Consider the following 18622-nt stretch of genomic DNA (forward strand, 5'->3'; position numbering starts at 1 on the left):
GGCTGGAGACTTTACGTCATCCCATTTGAAACAGGAATTGGGATTGAAGATCAAACAGCATCTCAGCTGAACCAGCCCGTGGAGATCCAGGGAGATGGAAACCGGAGGGGTAGGCACATTTCTGGCCGGGGTGGCATCTCTGCCACATCGGGATGTGCTATTGGTGGCCGCCCCCATGCCAAAACCCCTGAGTTTCTAAGAGAAGTGCTGATGGAGGCGGTCGCTAAAGATGAAAATCTCTCTTCTTTTAACCAAGCTCAGCTGTGCTGATTCTTTTCCCACTAAAATACGTTATTTGCTTGAAAACATCTGTGGTTACCCAGTGCCCGGTGTCTTCGCTGTTGTCACAAGGAGCCACCAGCTTCACGTGCCACCTGGACCATGGGGTTTGTTTCAAAAAAGGAGAAAATAAGAGCCCTAAGGGGAGGGAGGGGAGGAAGGTCCAGCCCGGGGATGCTCAGCATCCCACCGCACACACCGGCACGGCGGCTCCTGCCAAGCACTCCTCTATTTCTCGAAATTTCTTAAAAAAAGCCTTAAGGTTGCTTGGCAACAGGTGGATGCCGGCAGTGCCAGCGGCAGCCGCGGCAGCTCCAGCCGGGCCGGGGAGGCTCGTGGCACAGTCGCTGTGCAGCCGTCCCCAATCCTTCCTCGACTCGCCCGACAACGGTCCCCAGGCTCATCGATGCTGAAGATTGCAGATTTTCCCAAGCAGATGTAAAATAATAATATGATATAGCTGCAAGCTGCTGTGACGGTGCAAACGTGCGGGGCTGATCTCTGCCTCCCCTCCTGGGGGGGACTCGGAGGAGGGTGAAAGCTCTCGTGTGGTGCTCTCCTTCTCAGGAGAAGCTGCCCAAACCAAGAGCTTCACGTGATTCAGGGGGACCGGTTGCGTGCAGAGTTACGAGCATCCTGCATCCGTGGGCTGGTGGGGAGCGTGGCAGTCCCACCCCGCGAGCGGGGCCAGAGCTGTGCTCCAAGGCGAAGGGTGTGTGAGATGCAGGGCTGGTGCTCTCCTGGAGCCTGGCCACGGTCAGAGAGGGATGAATCCAGCAGTTCCTCTAGTCCCACGCTAACTGTCGTGAGAAGATGAGATCTGGGTTATTTTGCTTTCGGCACCTGCAGTCAAGCCGTTGTACAGCCCCTGCGCACGGTGGCAAGCAAGGTCCCTCTTCCAGATCGTGTTTAGCATCGCTTGATGCACCGAGGGAAGCAGAGGAGGGCAGAGAAGCGGCATCCACAACCCTCCGGAGCCCAGGCTGCTGAAATGGCTCACGGCGAGGTCTGCAGTGTTTTGCCATCGGGGATTTCAGCAAGGTGAGGTGAGACTGTTGCTTCTGCAGCTCTTCTCCCTACACACCACCCGTGCTCCGGGTCTCGTGGAAATTAAACCTCAACCAGTGCCAGGAGAGCCTGAGCTGCTGTCACCGCCCGGGTGAGGGGATGCAGCCCCCTCTGACTGCCTCCCTGGGAGCTGGGAGGGACAGAAGGGTCTCTCTTTTGTCTGAAACTATACCCACGCAAAAAGAGAGAAAAGAGTAAGCACTCTGGAAGCTCGCTGCTTGTGAGAAGCTAGAGGTGAGCAGCGATGCTCGAGCTCCACCCTGCAACGCCTTTTCTCCCTTGGGACTCCCTGGAAAGCCTTAGCGTAACCCGGAGAAGGTGGAGAGGAGCGGACGCCTGCGGCTGTACGTACCCGTGTCGGGTGGGAAGGGGTTTGGTGCGGTCACCGAGCCCCTGCCCTGCTGGGACGGCCCGCGGGCGTGCGGGCTGCTGCCGTTGCTGGTGGGACAAGGAACCGGCCTCAGCTGCGCTGGCTCCAGGGGGTCGCAGAACTCAAATGGGGTCCGACCAGCCTGCACGCCCTGCCCGCTGTTCATCGCTAGAGGTTCATTCAAGTATAAAAAAACCAAAAAAGACAAAAAGCACAAGTCAGATCTCTCCCCAAGGCTCACTGCAAGATCACCGGCGCTCGGCAGATTCCTCGCCCTGCTGGGAAGGGAGTTGGCGTCGGTAAGTTTGGAGGGTGAGAAGGGGGTCGTGGTGGGATGTCACCTCGCCTAAAGCTGAAAGCTCGGTCCCATGCGTGGCCCCGTCACCCACAGCCACCCTGGTGGAGCCACCCCGGGTGACAACAGCCCCCGGGCAGCACCGCATGCTGTGCCATGCTGGTGAAGGTAAGGGGATCCAGGAGCCGGGCCAGCACCTGAAAACCAGTAGCTGGAGCTTAAAATAATCAGCTGGGCACAAAAATGAAAAATAATCAACGGGATGTAAGAAAGGCAGGGGGGATGGGGGTTGCATCCGTGTAACATATATAGACAGGGTTCGACCGCCGCTAAAAGGAGGGTATCGGGACCAGAGTGAGCTACAGAAGCCGAAGTGCAGCTCTTGCTCGGTGTAGCCGCACCAGCCAGGCGCAGGAGCCGTGCCCCCCTTAGCCTGGCAGCTAGAGGGGACCCTCAGCAGCGATGCTGCCCGTGCTGGCAGCTCTCATCTATCACCTGATGGCTTTAAATCAATTAAAATGATGTCGTTAGGCCTTGCATTATCCTAATTTTTATTTAGATAAGTTTTTGCAAGTTAAGCTGCAGTTTCCCACCAGGGAGCACGTCTCAAATGCTCACGTTGAACTGAAAAATGAATGTCAGAGGCAGCCTTGCAAGCCGGTGGCCACCAGCCGTGGCTGTTGGCAACCCCTCTCCCAGCCAGCAGCCCCTCTAAATCCTCAGGGACCGCCTTAGGGGTGCACCGCTGCCGCCTCGCAGGAGTTAAACCCGACGGCAGCGCCTTCAGCGAGGCTCGTGCTGGATCTCCTGCTATTTTAGACGCTGTAACCCAGGAGGGCAGCAGTTGGCATTTCAAGCACTTGCACTGCAGCCCCTGCCGCAACCGTGCTCACCCTCCTCCCCGCTCTAACTTGGATGCAGGATTCCCTTTCCTCCGAAGGCAATAAGCCCCGCTCTTAATTATGTCGAGCATTACTAGTGTCCCCGCTACGGAAGGTACCAACCACCTCAGCCCTGGGACAAGAGGCTCCTTGGCAAGGAACTACTAAGCTTGAGCGATAAGCCTAATGATGAATTCAGCTCGGAGATGATGGGTGAATCGGTCCACGGCTACAGCTACGGGGCTGACAGCTCCTTTTCACGTCCCAGACATTTCCCCGACGGAGGGGAGGCACAGCACGGCTCCCCGATGCCTCCGGGCTCAACGCAGCCGTCACTCATCACCCTTCCAGCATCCATCTCTTACGCCCTACCCTGTACATCTTCTGTTAGCCGACACTCCCATTTATGAGACCCCAAACTCTTCCCCTATGATTTATCGCGACGTTTCAGCCCATAGCACTTTGCTCCAGAGCCTGCCTGCAGCTCGCAGAGGGTTTTTTGGGGGAGTTAGAGACCTGCAAGCCATTGCTCAGCAGCGCGATGCTCCGCTGCCCTCGGAGGGTCCCCCCCTGAGAGCCCACCGCAAAGCCAGCCTCCCGGGTGGGCTTCACCCCACTTCACGGCACGATTTTGGCTGTGCTCACACCACCGCGTTGCTTTTCCTTCTGCTACGATGCTCCTACCCTTTTAAAGGCTCTGCTTCTGCAACCCGAGTCCTCCGAAAATATCCCAGCCCTGCCTGCCAGAGCCGCCTCGCGGGCTTCTTGCTGGGCTGGAACCCAAAACCTCCTCATCGCCATTTGAATAAGTAACAGGACGATTATCCCTCCCTGGGTAGGATGTGGACCAGCAGCTAACTGGTTTATACTGGGCTCTGTCCTGCCACTCACTCTTCCTTCCCTCTGCTCTGAAAGCTGCACTTCAGCATTCAAGACTCAGTGCGATTTGCAGCGGCAGCAATACGGGGGATGTGACAGATAATTATATCCATGAAAAATCAAGCGTGGGATGGGAAAAGCCCCACGGGGCCGGGACCGGCTCCAGCACGCTGCCCCGGGGGTGCCGCGGTACCAGAGGGGACAGGCGAGCATCCCTCGTGCCGCGGGGCTTGGGGCTGGCACGGGCACGTCCATCGCGGCAAAAGCGCGGCGTGGGCTCTACCCAAGCACGCCGCGGCGGTAGGAGCTGCTGCGTGCAGTGATTTGGGCAAATTTATGCTGCAATTGGTAAAAGCTTGCTTTCCTCATGGCAGGTGCGGGCCGTTTGCTGGGAATAGCTGTGCCTCTGTTAGCGCCCAGCCGGGGGAAGCCCACCCCAAGGAGCCCCAGCCTGAGCCCCCAGCCGTGGGGCCCACCTACGCTTTTGCTACCCAACACCCTGAATTTATCATTTGCCTGCAGGCTCCTTCAGGAGAGAAATCCTAATTTTTTTCTTTGGTAAAACTGTTCACTTCGGATAAAAATCAGGTCCGTGTTTTTTTTTTTCACGCCTAGAAAACAGGTCCTGATGATGCACCTGAGCGTACTAAGTTTCAAACCCCTGTCTGGAGGCAAGAGCCATGCTCTGAAACCTCAAACACCTCCGGCTGAGCCTGCCTGCTCCCTTGCGACCACGCACGCATCTCGGCGGGACAGCACCCCTCTCCTCCTACTCACCTCACGGCCGTTTGCAGGGGGACCGTGGGGCTCACCGCCACCGGCCTTGCACCAGCCTGCAAAGCCCAGGTCCCCCAGAGCATCACCGCGGCCGGATCCAGGACCCGGTGATGGAGGAGACCCTCCCCTCCCACCCCCCGGCAGGGACCCGGTTTGGGGACGAGCGCCGGCATTCCCCGGGGGCGGACACGTACGGTTGAGTCCCGTGGGGGCTCTGGCAGCGGTGCTGGGCTGCAGGGGGGCTGCCAGCATCTCCGGTTTGACGGCGACACCGGCCACGCCGCTCTCGTTTCTCTCCGGTCCGCATAAGCCGGGCAGCTGAGCCGCCTTCTCCAGCGAGGGCAGGAGCTGGTCCAGCTGCTCCAGTTCGGCAGCAAACTAAGGAAGGCAAAAAAAAAATCACAGGTGGGTGATTCGGCCCAAACACAGCATCAGCAAGACCGAGCGCTGGTTTCACAGGCGCGTAGCCCCCCGACGCTGCTCCCCCTATCCCTTCGCTTGCTGAAAGACCGAGCATCTCGCACGGATGGAGAACCAGCCCCGCGTCCCTCTGCCCGGCTAGATGCAGACCCTGGGGGGACAAGGACTGTCCCCCCCCCGTGCGCGGGTCCCCACCCCAGAGCCCGGTCCTTGGAGGCAGCTTCGAGATGTTCACGCACTGCAATTAGCATAATTATTAACAGTATATATAACCTCCAGCTATTTAAAACGGGAGATAATTTGCTTTGTTAATACACATATGCTTACACTGGAATTATAATACTAAAAAAATGGTCTGTTCTAAGAAACAGAAGTGACTTTTTGGAACAAGTGTCCAAAACCGACGCTGGCCTTGGGCAAGTAATTACCCTCAATGGGGTAGTAAAATATCATTCAGCTTTTCCAGCCTTCCTCAGCGCTAAGAGCGGAAGAGTAGCTGTTTAGCCCGGGGACTCAAATAAATGGGAAAGTTACTGGGACAGGGATTTGCACCAGTGGCTGTAACAGCGGCGCTGTAAAGAAGCAGGTTGGGATTAAAGGGGCTGAGATAAATGAGCTTTGGCTAAAAAGAAAAATATCTCAAGGGAAGCTATATCTAAGGACACATACCGCTTCCCGAAGAGCCGCCCCTCGGCGTTAGGGAAAGCCTGGTCATTAAGACGGGGTAATTAATAGACAACTTGATAGCAATAGGGAAAATCTTTGCATTTGATGGAGGGAATGATGCTCCAGTCTGCAGAAGATGGAGAAATCAGGCAGGAATTGGGATCCTGGTTTCGACAAGAGGCTCTGCCATCAGCTGGGACGCGAGGCTGCAGCCAACAGCCCCCGCCGTGATAAATGGCCGGGAGGCCGCTGGCTTTGGGCATCCCTGGGATGCCTCCGCGCTTCCCCGGCTGACGGAGCAGCGTTAAAGACCTCTCACCAAGGTAACAGCTTTGCCCCTTGCCAGAAGAAACCACGGGAAGTTTCTCCCTAAATCCTAGCTGGAAATATTTCATATCTCAGATAAAATCCTCCAAACCCACGGCAATCCCAATTGCCACTGCAGCCGCTTCCAGTTTCACCTCCACGATGCACAGGTCGACGCGCGGCGAGGACAAAGCCCGGGGCGGCTGCGGGAAGCTCCACCTTGGGATGGACCTTCCAACAACGGTGGCTCCATCGAAACCACGAGCCCAGTCCAGCGTCCGAGACCTGAGGGACCCCCCTCACGCTCCCCACCATGTCCGAGATTTCCTTCTTGACCTTCACGGCTCCTTTTTCCCCCCTTCCCACAGTCTGGAGCACCTGGGTAGATGAATTGGTGTTTTTAATATACGTGACAGGGCACGCGCTTGCTTTCCCTTTACCGTAGCCCGTTGTGAATTAAATGATGGTTAGACAACACTGATGATGAAACGTGCACCGCGAGCAGCAGGCATCAATATTACAACTTCTATAACGGACTAACCCGTCGTCTTCTTTTCCCCCGTATCCTTTCCATCAAATCCTAACCCCAGAGCCCTGAGAAGCAGAACATCCTCCTGAACCCAGGCTCACAGAGAGAATTAAACGCAGCAAATTCAACTCCTGCAGCAGAGAACAAAGAGAACTGAAGCAAATGGGAGACGTCCCCGATACACCAGAAATACATGTCCTCAACTCCATCTCCTCCTGCAGGGAGCTCACTTTGGAAGCAGAGAGAGAAGAAGGGCACAGAGGGAGCTGTGGGCATCCAAAACAGACGTTAAGAGGAGATAAAACGGGGGCAGTGAAGTTCTTGCATCGCTTGCTGAGTACGTGAAGAGGTTGGAGGATGGAGAGGTGGGAATGAAGCACACGTGGTGGGAGCAGGGTGCTTATACGTTGTTTTCTGGAGCACCTGGAATCTGCGCCCACTTTAATGGGTATTTTATTTCTCCTCCACGTCTAGAAAACGCACAGTGCTGGAGGGCTGGAGAAGCTGAGGCCATCCAGTCTTGCTCGGAGAAGGCTCAGACCTCCACGACCTATTTCTTTCCCCAAATGGGTGAGAAAACCCACGGTGCGAGGGTGGCTGAATATTTCTGAACAGCTGCTGCTTCTTCCCCAAAACTCCGGCTCCCAGCAGACGCAAGGTTCCAAAATCAGAGCCAACCAAAAGGCAAACTTTGAGGACACCATCTCATCTCTGCCCTTCAACCCTTGCCCAGCTGGCTCGTCAGATGCCCCACGTGTGAAATCAGCTTGGTGAGGAGGTCAGAGATGGTATCCACCCAGCAAACCTTCATCCCTGGCTGGACCTTCACACGGAGCGGAGGCACGTCTCCTCCCAAGCCACTTGGGAGACGAAATACTCGCACAAATTAAATAATCCCATGATTTCATTGCAAGCTTCAGATCATTTAAATTTTCTGTGCAGTCCTGGCTACTGAAGGCAGCTATTTCCATACGGATCTCCAGCTCTGTCATCACTCCTCTTTTTTTCTTCTTTTCCAGAAAACGATTCTACCCTGCTTGCGAAAACAAGCCAAAATGTAGATTCAGACCAAAAAGTGAACGAAAAAGAAGGTAAAACTTTATTTTTCATGGAATCACAGAACAGTTTGGGTTGGAAGGGACCTTCAAAGGCCATCTAGTCCAACCCCCTGCAGTGAGCAGGGACATCTTCAACCAGATCAGGTTGCTCAGAGCCCCGTCCAACCTGACCTTGAAGACTTCCAGTGATGGGGCATCTGTGACTTCTCTTCGGACTCCTCCTCCATGCCTGTGGACGGTGGAGGGAGCTGAGCGCTCCCGCGTCCCGCTCAAGGGCAGATCTAAGACAACGTGACCTGAAGGAAAGTCTCCTCTTCACTTAGCTGAAGTTCAGCGCATGCCTTGAAGCACAAGGATGAAGAGCCCTTCCAAAACCTTGCTTAGTCTCTTCCTTTTTTTTTTTTAACTCTTGTAATTCCTATTAGCTCTTCCCCAAGCCCTACCCAAATATTTTTTGTTCTCACCCCACGAACAAGTGTCTCCGAGCAAACCCTGGGGCATTTCCATAAATCCAGAAAGGAAATAGTTCCTTCAAGGCTGAAGGCGAGCTGCATGGCATGCCCCACAATTAATATCGCTCCTAACTGACATTTTCATTCTTAAAATGATCACACATGAAAAGAAAAATCTAGCGAGTGCTAGATTTTATTTGAAATGGCAGCTCCCCCTCTCTACGCCGCACCAAAGCAGCCTGTAACAGAAAACACGTGGAAATGAAACTCTGTCCCGAGCTGCTGAGCAGTGAAGGGTTGTTCACTCCTCAGAAAATGCGTTTTAAGACTCTGTAAACCCTCTCCAGCCTCTTTTATTAACTCTTTGGAAGCACTTGGTACAGTCCAACGTATAATCCTGACGCTCTCCAGCTGCCTGGGGAGAGATACTTGGAACCGAAAAGCCACGAAGGAGCCTAAAAATGCTCGGCTGCTTCCAACAGCGCAAGAGGGGGGCTTATAAACACATCCAGGCTCGAGTCCTCCAAGGTCTGTGCGCCCGTTTGCGAGCAGAGCACAATTAGCTAGCGCAGCCTCGTTTAATTAATAGGGCTTTCTGCCCTCTCCGAAGGAGGGAGTACCTGGAACCATCCCTGACAGAGCCTGCCTGGATCCCTGGCTGGCGAGCGCATCCTGCACGTGGATGTCTGGGAGACCAGGCAAGCAAAGCTCTTCCTGTGCCCCGGCATTTTGCCTGATTTCGGCTACAACCGCGCTCCCCGACACGCTCCCAGCTTGAAAGCAGGTTGGGGCGGCTCCGTACAAGAGCCCGTGCACCTCCCGGCAGGATGCTGCGCCTTCCACCGGAGCAGCGTGGTGGGTACCCGGCTCTACCACCCGCGAGCTCCCTGTGCCTCCCAAAATATGCGCATCTTGACTTGGGTCTTCCTCATCTAATCTAGATGACGGATCTCAAATGGGAGATGACGGGGGAGGACGTAGCATCCAGCGAGCCGATGGCACCAGGAAAGTACATTATAGAAAGGGATAAGGAGTTCGATTCCCACTCGCCTACAGGATAACCGACCGCGACTCCAAGCCAACCGAGACCTTAACCTTATCAAGAGACTTGTTGTGTACTCGTCATTCGAGGCTCTCCGAGCTCTGTAATTCATCCCGCACCTCCAAACGCCGGCAGCCTTATTTGCCACAGTCAGGGGGCAGGCGATCGGCCCTGCTCTTCGTGGCAGCCGCTCTCTTCTCTTTGCTTAAAAAGGATTAAGCAGCCTTATCCATGTTACCATCTCCCCTGGCTTTCAAAAATAAGAAATCTCTTCTATTCATAGCTGCGTGTAATGAATATTTATACACCCAAATCTCTATTGCAGAGATCTGTCACTGGATTATTCAATTTAATAATACTTTTAGGATAACTAAAAGGCCCGTATAATTGCTAATCTCAGCCAACAAGAGGGCAAGGGATTGAAAATTCCCTGGGACACGAGCCCTGAATGTGCCCACAGATGCAGAATTAAGAACCCTTCTGCATGGCAACATGCACGTGGTCTTCTCCTCACTCAAACCCACCACCTGCAGCGACGTGCTGCATTTCTTTCTCATTTTTATACACCTCGGTAAAGTTTCTCCCTTTCTCCCTCCCACCATCACCCTGAAGGTCTGAGCTGCCAAAGCGTGAGGGGTCTGGACAAAATCGGATAGCACGGGTACTGGAAAAGGTGGCACCAGCACTGGAGAAGGTGGCACCACCGCTGGAGAAGGCGGCACCAGTGCTGGAGAAGGTGGCATCACCACTGGAGAAGGTGGTACCAGCGCTGGAAAAGGTGACATCAGCACTGGAGAAGGTGGCACCACGGCTGGAGAAGGTGGCATCAGCACTGGAGAAGGTGGCACCAGTGCTGGAGAAGGTGGCATCAGCACTGGAGAAGGTGGTACCAGCGCTGGACAAGGTGACATCAGCACTGGAGAAGGTGGCACCACCGCTGGAGAAGGTGGCATCAGCACTGGAGAAGGTGGCACCAGTGCTGGAGAAGGCGGCATCAGCGCTGGAAAAGGTGGCACCCAGCACTGGAGAAGGTGGCGTTAGTGCTAGAGAAGGTGGCACCAACGCTGGAGAAGGTGGCATCAGTGCTGGAGAAGGTGGCATCAGCACTGGAAAAGGTGGCACCCAGCACTGGAGAAGGTGGCATTAGTGCTAGAGAAGGTGGCACCAATGCTGGAGAAGCTGGCACCAGCACTGCGGAAGGTGGCATCAGTGCTGGAGAAGATGGCATCAGCGCTGGAGAAAGTGGCACCAGGGCAGAAGGTTGTGGCAGCCACAGGACATCCCCCCCCACTCCTCCCAGCTCCACCACCTTGCTGCGGAGCACACCAGCAGGTTTGAGGGAAACTGCCCCCAAAACACGACTTGTCGAGAGCATCCCACCAGCACGGACGCAGATGGGTCAACTCACCTGGCCCTGCGTCTCCAGCTTGACCTCCTCCGTGGCAGGAGGTTTGGCGAGCGGCACCGGCGCCGTGTTACAGGGCTCCATCTGCTCCGTCTTCTCCACCTTCACCTTTACGTCGTCCAGGCTCAGCGCTGGGGCTGCTGCAAGCTCCTTCTCATCCTTGTCCAGCAGATAGCGCAGGAGCTGGTGATCCTTGACATCTTTTTTCTTCAGCGCGTCTGGCTCCAGTTTGATGTCCGGGGTTCCCGGCAGCTGGCTCTGAGCTGTGGGGGTGGTGGCGGGGTTCGGGGCGTTCTCCTTCTTCTCGTGCTCCATGGCCAGGGTGGTAATATCGGAAGGGCTGCCCTCCTGAAGGAGTCTATGCAAAATCTTGTGCCGCTCGGTCAGCGAGCTGTGGGAGGAAGGGCAGGTGCTGTTGGGAGGGTTGCTGGAGGCCAAGGTGCCGGCGGTGCCCGCGCAGGCTAAGGAATCTTTGCAGCTCGTGTCCGCATCAGCATGTCGAAGCTGCTGCTCCGCCGTGGTGGCCAGGAGCTGGACCAGCTTATGGCTGGTGGCTTGGGAGCACTTGCTGTCCCCCTCCGAGAGCCTGTCGCCGGCGTGCAGCATGCCCGAGTCCAGCGGTTTGCCATCCCCCGACCCTCCGTCCGACTGGATCATCTCGCTCAGGATGGAGGCGATCTCTTTGCTGTCCTTCGACTCCGCTTTCATGGGTTGCATGGCGAGGCGGCCGGGCGAGCTCTGGGAGCTGAGCTGCCTCAGCACGGGGGGTGGCGTGGAGTAGCCCACCGGCGTGCTGGGACCTTCGGTCAGCCCCTGCATAGAGTTTATGGGGGCGTTGGGAAAGGGTCTGGTGCCACCGGTGCCACTGCTGCCCCCGCTGCTGCTGTTGGCCATGCCCACGGGGGAGTGCATGGTGGGCATGGTGGGCGAGAAGGGATTGCTGGGCACTCTGGGTCTGGGCACCAGCCCTGGGCTGACCCGATGCCTCGGAGACATGAACTGCGGTGGGGTAATCCCTGGACTATTCATGGGGGAGCTACTGAGGTTCAAAGTGTGGTTACTGTTCTGGGGACCGGCTTGTCCCTGGCTTAAGGCAACGTTGGCTCCTATCTGGTTCCCAGGTGAACATCCAAAGCTGGTTTGGCTGGTGCTGGAGTTGTTGTTGTGGAGGCCGGCGCCTGGCTGCTGGTTCACGTTGGTGGCCAACATGCTGCCGTTGGAGGGAGGGATGGAGGGCGGCAGGGCCATGCCTTGCCCCGGGGAGATGCTGGGGTTCAGCGAGGGGCTGACCCGGGGAAGGGACATGGTGGAGTTAGTGTTCTCCTGGGGTGAGAGCATGCCGTGATCCCTGCGGGAGATGAAAAGGAGAGGAAAAGTCACAACAGGCTTGGCCCAAAGCTTTAGTGTCACTCAGGCAGCTCCTGCCCCCCGTCCATGCTGCAGAGCTCTGAAGCCTGCAGAGCAGCAGCTCGCAAGCCCTGGTGGTCTCAGCCTTCCCGTGACCACCAGCGCTTCTGGATCCAGTTCAGTAGCATGGATGGAGAGCAGCGGTTTAGCATCTCCCCAGAAACGCAATGCTGCTCAGGATCACAGCCGCTCACCAGCTAAACCCTGAAGGTGTCACCTTCTCTGGGTCTTACGCTCCCACGTGGCTGGAGAAGGACCATGCTCCGACAGCATTCCCCTCCGCCCCAGCCCCCTCGCACATCTCCAGCACAGTCCAGGTCCACAGCCTCACCTCTCCCTGTCCTGCCAGCTTCTCAGAGCCTCTGCCTCCTCAAATATTTTAAGTTCTCCAGGGCAAGGCAGAAACCTGAAGCACGTCTATAAACCTCCACCTGAACTCCCGGGGCCACCTCTTTGCAAAACAAGAATAATCAAGAGCAACAGAGCTGCTGTCACCGCTGGCCCTCAGCCTCAGATTCCTCATGGGGATCACACCTCCAAACCAGCATCATAGACCACCAGTGGATCCTCCTTCCGCTGTAGGGAACAGGCACTTGGATTCCCGGATCGCCCAGTCAGGCGCTGGCACGGCTCGGTAGCGGCGGGGTGGGGACGTACCTGTCGATGACGTGGATGCCCATGATGAAGGGCTGCATCTCCGGGCTGGAGGGGTAGCAGAGCTTGCACTTGGTGTGGGCACTAAGCACTGTGCCGTCGCTCAAGGTGAATCGATAGGAGGGGCTGAAGGCCGTGCCGCGTGTCATCACTGAAGGAGACAACCAGAAACACAAGAACCCCGCTTAGAAACTCAAGCCAGAACCCACAACACCCTACAAGCACCAGGAGGAGGATGGAAGGAGCAGAGGAGAGGGAGAACCTGTCTGGGACAACCACCTTGCTAGCAAACAAAACCACAGGCTGCATGTTGGCTAACCCCGTAGACCCAGAAAATACGAGGGTTATGAACAACCACGGTGGCCCAGAAATCCTCCCAGCTGCTCCTCCAGCTCCGAACCCGTGTCCTGCAGCGGGTAAATCTAAATCCATCCAGCACCGTCCTTGGGTGCTCAGAGCTCCTGAAGGGGCAATCGCTCAACCGCCAGCGTACAACGTACAAGCTGATGAACCCCGGCCAGGCTGGGAAGGTGCAGCAGGACGCTGCTGCTGCAACCCTGGCAGAGCTACAGCTCTCCGGAGGCTCAGTGACCTCCTGCTCCTACGTCCTGCCCTCCCCACATCCCTGTCCTGAGCATCCTCGCTGCCACAGAAAAGATGCTCATCAAAGAGCCGACACAGCAAAAGATGGTCATGAAAGAGCCGACAGAGCAAAGATGCTCACAGAAGAGCTTCCGTTTCTTCTGCTTAGACACCGGGGATGGCATTTGCAGGTGACGCAGGAAAAAAAAATTAAATTAATCGTATTTAGCTCATATTTGTCTCAATTCTGTATTTCCTGAAGGGTGAGGGGGAACCTCCCGGCTGGAGGAGTCCTCCAGCGTCACTCAGCCCTTTCCCCTCTCCCTTTGGCACTTTGTGATTATTATTGCAGCATTTATTTTTCCAGAAAGCATTTATCCAGCAAGGAGGACCGTGCTCCAGCTTCTCCTTGCCCAGCAGGAGCGCGCCAGCCGGGAAGAGGAGCCCGTTACCTTCTTGAAAGAGCTGTTTGGCGTAAGATGGCTCTCTGCCCTGAGGCTGGAAGAAAGCGTAGATGCATTTCCGCACCAAATCCTCCCAGCCCGTCCTGCCGGCAGCTCTCAGGGAACTGGTGTCAATGGAGATGATTTTACCTGGGCGGAGAGAGAGAAGCCACCTTACTCAAGCACAGCATGAGAAGTCCCGCAGCACAAATAGGTCTGTGGATGTGGAAAATGAAGCCATGTCCTATTTGGCGCCAGGCAGCAGTGGCAGGAGCACACGAGGATGTCCTCCAGAAGGAGGTGGAGGTTCAAGGGGTTTGCTCTGGAGCGTGCACCAACCTCTACACACACCTTGGCCAGCTGAAGAGGACACAAAACCCAACAAGAAGCCCCTTCGTGCGAAGGGACCCTCACCGTTCCAGGGCCGGGGTCCCCAGGTTCACACCCTCACCCGGTGGGACACCCTGCCAGCCACCTTGCCCACATCCAAGGGCCCTCCAAGCAGGACCTGCCGCCTGCTTTCTCCCTCGACATGAAACACCAGGCAGCTTTGCTGGCTGTTTTACAGCCATGGGCAGGAAGCAGCGAGCAGAGGAAACATTCATTAAGGATTTTCAGGCTGCAGGGAAGTCCAGGGTGGTGATTAACTACCAGAAAGAAGGTCACCAGAATGCCTAGAAAGCAATACTTGGCCGAGAGCAAACCCGAATCTGAAAGGTGACGACTGTTTCGTTCCCATCAATCAGCAACCGCAACAGCCCCCGAAATCCAAGGCAGCAGGGAGGGGCTGCGTGCAGGGCATGGGTCTGGTGTATCAGACCAGCTGAGGTGTGAACTCAGCTGAGGGGCCTCCAGTGGAGGTGTCGACCACATCGGTCCTAGCAGGCAGCGCTGCCACTTGCAAAGGACAGGACCACGCTCCTGCTATGGGGTCCTGCTCTGCACGGCTGGCCTCTCCCCCCCAGGGACAACAACTCCTCCAGAGCCAGGACTCCCCGGCATCGCTGGGCCGTTACCTGTGGTGTCTTGCTTGGTCACGAAGGATTCAGAAGGGGTGACGGCTGCCGGTCGAGGTAATCGTCTTGCGATGCATATCAGACACGACTGGAAATCTGCCAAAGCAGGAGAAGGAGAAGGCACCGGGAACATGAAAATCAGACGTTACAACCACCACTTGCAATTCCGAATTTTAATTAAAATACCACTGCTGGGCTTGATCGCCACGTCCTGCCCTGGAAGTGTTTACCTCGAGCAATCCCACAGCTCTTTCTAAACTCTATAAAGTTTGCTGGAAAAGAGGTTTCCAGTGATTGGAGAAATTAATTGTAAAGGCTTTTCGGATCTGGCAGTATCGTACAATAAAAGTCAGCATTAAAAGCCAGCAACTGTCGGCTTCAGGCAAAGTATTTGGTCATAAAATACCATAATTTATTCCTTCCAGTCATGATCTCCTGTGTAAACCGCAATGGATTAATCCAGCTAATGTGCTGGAAAATAATAGCTGCAAGAACCGAAAGGAGAGTTAGGGCACTTGCAGGAAAGCAACGGCCCCCACGGCGCCGAGGGAACCCTGCCTGTCCCGAGTCCCCGGGCAGAGATCTGCCTGGGGGCAGCCAATTCAGCCCAAAAACGTGCGGGCAGCACCGTGGTCTGGCAGCGGTGAAGGCACAAGGTGGGGTGTTGGGCACCCGTGTCACTCACCGGGAAGGTCCTGCAGCCAACGGGCTTTGGTGAGCAATAAAATATTGCTCCTTCCTTAAGGAATACCGACTGCAAGCAGTCCCAGAGGCAGCTCTGGAGAGCCCGGGAAGCTGGGATGGCTGGAGGGCATCGGCGCAGGGCAAAGGGAGAGCGAGAATCCAGCAGCGAAATTCAGGCATCTCCCCCGGGCTGTCCCTCACGCCGGGCACCGTCTGTGCCAGGCCAGGAATAACCACCCCCCCAGGCAGCTCTGCGGGGTGGTGGCTGGTCCTCCTCCTGCCTGCCCTGCCACCCCCACCCCACTCCTCCTGCCTGCCTGCCCTGCCACCCCCACCCCACTCCTCCTGCCTGCCCTGCCACCCCCACCCCACTCCTCCTGCCTGCCCTGCCATCCCCACCCCACTCCTCCTGCCTGCCTGCCCTGCCATCCCCACCCCACTCCTCCTGCCTGCCCTGCCACCCCCACCCCACTCCTCCTGCCTGCCTGCCCTGCCATCCCCACCCCACTCCTCCTCCTGCCTGCCCTGCCATCCCCACCCCACTCCTCCTCCTGCCTGCCCTGCCATCCCCACCCCACTCCTCCTGCCTGCCCTGCCATCCCCACCCCACTCCTCCTGCCTGCCCTGCCACCCCCACCCCACTCCTCCTCCTGCCCTGCCACCCCCACCCCACTCCTCCTGCCTGCCCTGCCATCACCACCCCACTCCTCCTCCTGCCCTGCCATCCCCACCCCACTCCTCCTGCCTGCCCTGCCACCCCCACCCCACTCCTCCTCCTGCCCTGCCACCCCCACCCCACTCCTCCTCCTGCCCTGCCATCCCCACCCCACTCCTCCTGCCTGCCCTGCCACCCCCACCCCACTCCTCCTGCCTGCCTGCCCTGCCATCCCCACCCCACTCCTCCTGCCTGCCCTGCCATCACCACCCCACTCCTCCTCCTGCCCTGCCACCCCCACCCCACTCCTCCTGCCTGCCCTGCCATCACCACCCCACTCCTCCTCCTGCCCTGCCATCCCCACCCCACTCCTCCTGCCTGCCCTGCCACCCCCACCCCACTCCTCCTCCTGCCCTGCCACCCCCACCCCACTCCTCCTCCTGCCCTGCCTCCCCCACCCCACTCCTCCTCCTGCCCTGCCATCCCCACCCCACTCCTCCTCCTGCCCTGCCACCCCCACCCCACTCCTCCTGCCTGCCCTGCCACCCCCACCCCACTCCTCCTCCTGCCCTGCCATCCCCACCCCACTCCTCCTCCTGCCCTGCCACCCCCACCCCACTCCTCCTGCCTGCCCTGCCCAAACGCATGGTCAGAAGCAGAGGATGCTCTCTCCTACCTTCTCCTTCCTCCTTGAAGGACTTGGGCTGGGAGACGGTGAAGCACTGCATCACCTCGTAGCGCTGACGAGCCTCCTGGTTCTCCGCGCCCGGCTCGTCGGGCGGCCGGATCAGCATCCTGCAGCTGAAGGTATGGCTGTTACGCCTGGTCGCTTCTTGAGGCCAAGGAACTCCATTTACTGGGGGATGGAGAAAGGAGAAGAGGGGTAGTTAGGAGCTGCACTGTGCACACATCCCCCCCGACTGCCCGAGAACCCCTGGGATGAGGGGATAGAAGGAAAAGTGCCGACATGGGGGAAGAAACCAGCTCGCTGCCCAGGTCAGGGGCAAGCTGAGAGCAGAGCCCCCGGGGCTCCTTCGGACCTACTGAAGACCCCGTGCCCAGACTCACGGTGCCAGCCAGGCCGTAAGAGCACCTACAACCCCAACTGAGATCAGCACGTCATTGTGAGAGTCATTGCGCTAACATTTATTAATTGCTCCTTACATCGCTGGTAGGTTTTCTCATCTCTATCTTACGGGCAGGGAAACTGAGGCACGGGGTCTCTGAGTCACTTCCACAGCTTGGGAGGGCTCCTGCCTCTTGCTATGGTACTTGAAATCCCCCCGAAGCAACGCTCCCGGGACTTCTCCAGCAAGTCCAGCTGAGCATCTCCATAGAAATGAATTTTTATTTTGCCCATTTCTGGGGTAAGCCAGAGATCTTCTGGTACTGCAGCAGCAAAAACCTTTGCTTTTTTTCTATTATTACCTGGCTTTTTTCCAAAAACCTCTGGGCAGCAGTTGAAAGATTTTGTTAACCCCCTACAACTTCTTCGTGGATATCCGTATTCAGTCCAAGTGATTTTGCCACCAGCAGATTATCAAGTTTTCATGCAACCTGATCTACAAGAAGGGCTGAGGGGCTTGTAACACCCAAGGAAAGACAAAATACACTGCCTGAAGCTGGGTAACCACAGGGAAAAGACGATGCCTGAACCTCTGTAGGCTCAATCTGATGAGGGCCCATAGATTTAGGTGGTTTAAGACATCATTGTATTCACCCAGAAGGAAGACAAGTGTGAATTTAAAAAAAACCCCTGTTTTTAAGTCAAGCTACTTGGAAAAGGTTCATCTTCTCTTGAGTTTCTCCAAAGGTGTGAGTGGACGAGGGATCAGTGATGTCCCACCCACGTCAGCCACCCGGAGGATGCTCGTCTCCAGTCAACGAATAAAACCTTCTGCTTCGGTTGCTTCCAACACCCCGCAAGTGCCTTCATCACACGATGCTTCCTCCCACCCTCGCAACTGTCTTCCCCAGTGTAGGGGACCACCGTCAGCTCACCCCTTGCACCATGACCTCTTCTCGCACCCCAAGGTGCGGCACATCCCCATGCCAGATACTGGGGCTCTGCAACCAGCTGGGGACAACCCTCCTCCAGCTGGGAGGACGTCCTAAATGAACTGGGATAAGCGAACAGGCTCAGTCCCCCAAATCAACACCTTGAAATCCTCCTCCTCATTTCCCTAAAGCTCCTACGTGTGCCCTCACTTGGGGCAGACGAGTCGGTTCTTCCCATCCACAAGCCAAAGTCGCAGGCAAAGGTTTTCTTAGTAGAGAAAGACAAAGGGAAGATGACTTGAATATTGTCATCCACCAGCTATTTACTCAAAAATCTAATATTGATATCTCACTGGTAGGATGTATTTCACTAGGCAAAGGTTTACGGATTATTACCTGCCCTGGGTATATCTCTGAATTTCACAGTAAACAATACAAAAAATAATAATATATATAAATAATAGATATAAAAAACAATATAAGGCCAGCATCACTGAAGATGCAACGGCATTTTCGACAGCGCTCTCCAAGCACCGATTAAAAAAAACCCACCTCAAGGGTTTTCTTACCTAGAGACTTCGGCAACAAGTTCTTGACGAACTCGGCGTGATCCCCCACGTGCAGGATGCTGTAGACACTGGTGTTCATGAGCTCCTCCTGGTTATAACCCAGGTAGCTGGTCACGTTCTCGGAGACGAAGACGATCCTCCCTTCGCGGTTCACAACGAAGAAGAAGCCGTCCAAAGCCTGTAAGGG

The 18622-nt window shown here is 56.3% G+C and overlaps 1 protein-coding gene across 1 annotated transcript in view; it reads right to left on the minus strand.

Annotated features, from left to right (window-relative positions):
* NCOA1 (nuclear receptor coactivator 1) overlaps positions 1-18622 on the minus strand; it is a 185381-nt gene that overhangs the window by 15885 nt on the left and 150874 nt on the right. Inside the window, exons 6-13 of the mRNA XM_075144789.1 lie at positions 18436-18613; positions 16545-16724; positions 14530-14625; positions 13523-13663; positions 12492-12639; positions 10431-11775; positions 4744-4927; positions 1700-1885 (exon numbers count right to left, since the gene is read on the minus strand). Coding sequence (XP_075000890.1) covers positions 1700-1885; positions 4744-4927; positions 10431-11775; positions 12492-12639; positions 13523-13663; positions 14530-14625; positions 16545-16724; positions 18436-18613 — 2458 coding nt within the window. The remainder of the gene's footprint in view (positions 1-1699; positions 1886-4743; positions 4928-10430; positions 11776-12491; positions 12640-13522; positions 13664-14529; positions 14626-16544; positions 16725-18435; positions 18614-18622) is intronic.

The sequence above is a fragment of the Calonectris borealis genome, chromosome 3 (genome assembly GCF_964195595.1).
Source record: "Calonectris borealis chromosome 3, bCalBor7.hap1.2, whole genome shotgun sequence".
Classification (NCBI taxonomy): domain Eukaryota; kingdom Metazoa; phylum Chordata; class Aves; order Procellariiformes; family Procellariidae; genus Calonectris; species Calonectris borealis.